Below are 3,653 nucleotides of genomic sequence, written 5' to 3'. Positions count from 1 at the left end.
ATCCTATGTGCCCGCCCACATGCTCACAGGTGCCTAACTAATGCAGCATAGACCACAGGCTGCTTCTGTCCACTGCTCATCCCCACCTGGCTCCCAGGTAGGGAATCCAGAGGTTGCTGTTTGCACTATGACCAGTAGGTGTCATTATGTCAGCAGGAAAGCCAGGAGGGGCCAGGATTCGCCAGCCACCTCCAGAAACACATTTAAGCTCTGTTATGCACAGGGTACCAGGCAGGAGGCCTGAGGGTGCCCAGGGTGAGAGACACACAGTCCCTGTCCTCACGGAGTTTACTGCTCTGTCAAGAACCTCGGAGGACAAGCTCCTGAGCCAAAAACAGCGGGAGAGGACAGCAAGTGACTGCATGAGTGCTGTGCTGGCCAGAAACCTCAGAGGAGCCGTCCCTCGCCTCCTTACCTTTCAACGGAAGGGAGAGGCCCAGAGAGGGAAGGTGCTTCTACTGGGGTCACACAGCAGTTCCAGATCCCCCCCAACGCTTAGCATAATGCTCTTTCCTTAAAACGTGTCTGAATCAATGGTGTTGTTCTGTCCATCTTGGGATTAAAAAAAAAAAAATCCCCCCTTTGTTTAGCTGTTGAGTCTGACCCCTTCTGCAGGGCACTTGACCCAGGCCAGGCATTTTGGAAAGGATAGTACCCTCACCTGGCCCGGTGGTACTATCAGCACACTGGTTGCTTGGGGCAGCCCTTTCCTGCCCATGATGTTGGCAGCCTGAGGGCGGCTGTGGCGAAAGTGCTTCCACCACAGATGTGGGCAGCACATGTGTCTCTCATGGTGGAAGGCATCGCAAGGCCAGAGTGGGTGATGGACAACAGGAGACCAAACTCCTCCTCCTAGAAGGTCTCAGGCCCGAGATAACGGTATTTACCCATTCACACTCGCTTCTCAAAGCCTCACCTCTAGATGCTGGCACATGGTGATTCTATTTCCGTATGAGTCACGGGGAGGGGGCAGTCATTTAAGCCACGGCACCGGGCTGCTCATGTGGGTACTGGTGCGAGTGTGGTCGTGGTTGCTGATTCTAATCCAGCAGCAACACCAGGAGAGTGTGGAGGAAGACACAACCGCACACAGCTTTGGATGGGCTGGCTTGGTGGCTCATTGTTGGGGAGGTGTTTTAGGTCTGGAGCCAAGGACGGAGGCCTGGGCAAGAGACTGAGCTCTGAAGGTGAAGGGTGGCCCCCGACAAAACCAGAGTGAGTGAACTAGAGGCGCTTTCCTCCAGCATCTCTATCAGGGAAAAAGGGCGAGTTCATCTTTCTGTGTGCTTACCTCCGGCTCACAAGAACTCAAGGAGCGGCCCTGCTAGCGTTTGTCCACACCGAAACCCGCCAAGGCTTAATTTCTCCATGCTGTTGTGTTGGGAGGCGGGCCCGAGGGGAGGTGTCTGAGCTGTGGAGATAGAGCCTTTCCAGGGGGACAGTTCTCCCTCCTGGGAATCTGGCCTCTCTTCTTTCTGCACCTGTCCGCTTGCCCTTCCCTTCCCGCCATGAGGCCTCACAGGAAGCTGAGCGGATCGGGCCACCTGACCTTGGACTCCAGACCCATGAGCCTCTTTCCCATCTCAGCGAAAAATGAACTAAAGGGCGGGGGTGGCGGGTGGGGTGGGGGGCTGCTCTTTTGCTCACTCTGGACCCCTGGTCCTAGAGCACAGTGCACTTAGCACTTCCTGAGAACATGTGGGACCCATTTGCACCATGCAGACTGAAATCAGCCAGTGAGTACCTTCATCCTGACTCCTGGGGTCATCTAGAATTCTGGCATCACTGCAGGAAATCAGACTTTCAGAATGTGAGAGCTGAAAGTAGGATCTGACACCTTCGCTAACAATGCCCTTACTTTACTGCTAAGAAACCAAAACCCAGCGCTTCTCCAGGACCCTTGCTAGTAGGGGAGACCAACAAGTCCTGGAAGCCAGAGCCTGGCCCAACCTCCCTTGTGCTGGCTGCCTTGGAACTCAGTTTATCCCTTGCGCTAGAACAAAACCTGAGTTCTGGTCCTACAAGGGCAGTGAATTACCCAGAAATCACATTCAAGAGGGTAATTTTGATGAGCAAAACTCTAGGCAACTGACCCAGGAGGCCGAAACGCGCAAATGCGCAGAACGTTGTCTTCTTCCCGATTGGCCCAAGGGGTTCTGAGGTCACAATGCATGGGATTGTTTCACTCCACTGACCTGACATTTGATTGTTCCACTCCACTGACCTGGCTAATCCCCTGGCTCCCTCTCTGTCCAACCGGGAAGTGAAACCATGGAGCCTGTCTATCAGGCAGGTTCCATTCTCATGAAGGTCAATACCTTGCAAGGGAAGAAGATGGTGGAGAGTGGCCTCCAGTCCGGAGACTTCTCCCTACCCCAGTCCTGGCCTTCCTGCCTTCCACCACCGGCCAACCTGGAGATCCTGCAGGAGAAGGTGGCTGGGGTGCAGCGGGAGCTGGAAGACTTCAAGAAGGAGGTGCTGAAGGCCATCCACTTTCTGGAGGATGCCTTCCACAAGATGGACGGCGCCCTGGCACAGCAGGAAGAGCAGGCGGCCCGGGTGAAGCAGCGGCTGCGCGAGGAGGAGGACCGCGGCATTGTACGCAACAAGGTCCTCACCTTCCTGCTGCCGCGCGAGAAGCAGCTCCGGGAGCATTGCCAGCGCCTGGAGCACCTGCTGCTGAGCAGGAGCCGCCACGGCTTGGGCGTCGCCAAGAGGAACCAGGCAGAGTGAGCCGCTGGTGCTATCCAGCTGGGCTGCGTGCAGAGAGCTTCTGATGGGACTGACAGGCCCTGGGTCTCACCCACTGACTTCCCTCTCCCCGTTCTCCATCGCTTCCCTTCCACAAAAATAACACTTTGCTGAGAAGCGAAGAGATCCCAATATGGTTATTTGGTGAGGTTGCACTTCTTCAGCCTCATCAAGGAGGGAGGCACCCTGTCCCATCCCCTGCCAGACGTTTGTGACTTTCACCTTGAGCCGTTCTCCTGTTTGTAATGGTAATATTGTTTGTATGTGCAGCATTTTAAAAAATATTCTTAAACAGATTGTGTTGAACAGATGGACCTTTCTGCGCCACGCTCACGACGTGTGACTTGGTGTCTGTGTGCAGCCGGGGTGAGGTCGTTTGTGTATACCTGCAGTTCCTCACCCCTTGGCTTTCCCAAGGGCTCGCTCCGGGTGAAGGTCAGCTCTCACCTGGCTCTGCTTCCCACATGGGCCTCTCAGCCTCCTCTCCCACTCGTTTGTAGACCTGGCCGGTCTGTGCAGCCTTGCTTGTTGAGCCTCTCAGGGGTGGAACACTGCGCTGTGGACGCAACAACACCTATAAGGATGTGCCACCAATTTCCATGTTTGATCAGGGGCAGGCCGCGAATACATCTTCCTTCTTGCCTTCCGGGCCCCTCGAAGGTGAATGCTTTTTCCTATGGAACACGGGTAGACTGGGGACTGGAAGCTAAGCCCTGCACTTGAGGTTCCCATACTAAGTTCAAGGACAGGTCACCCATGCTCACTCGCAGAAACCTTTCTCTCCAGACACACACAAGCCGCTTCTTCTGGAGGACTCAGATCATCCGGTGCCTTGCAGGCCAATCACTGTCATTGTACCTTTTAATTCTAGTTAGCCCTCAGTTTCACTGATCTATGTGTTT

The 3,653-nt window shown here is 54.9% G+C and overlaps 1 protein-coding gene across 1 annotated transcript; it reads left to right on the top strand.

Annotated features, from left to right (window-relative positions):
* The first annotated feature begins 2,177 nt into the window (after positions 1 to 2,177).
* Positions 2,178 to 3,047, top strand: CCDC182 (coiled-coil domain containing 182). The gene has a single exon (XM_004590996.2). The coding sequence runs from the start codon at positions 2,272 to 2,274 to the stop codon at positions 2,731 to 2,733; it is 462 nt and encodes a 153-aa protein (XP_004591053.1). The 5' UTR covers positions 2,178 to 2,271; the 3' UTR covers positions 2,734 to 3,047.
* Positions 3,048 to 3,653: the final 606 nt, after the last annotated feature.

This window comes from Ochotona princeps, chromosome 17 (assembly GCF_030435755.1).
Source record: "Ochotona princeps isolate mOchPri1 chromosome 17, mOchPri1.hap1, whole genome shotgun sequence".
Taxonomy (NCBI): Eukaryota; Metazoa; Chordata; class Mammalia; order Lagomorpha; family Ochotonidae; genus Ochotona; species Ochotona princeps.
The sequence above is the reverse complement of the archived record's forward strand: the minus strand, read 5'-3'. Positions and strand labels throughout refer to the sequence as shown.

Excerpts from the sequence above, each read along its gene's own strand:
- CCDC182 (XM_004590996.2), top strand. The coding sequence starts at position 2,272 with ATGGAGCCTGTCTATCAGGCAGGTTCCATTCTCATGAAGGTCAATACC.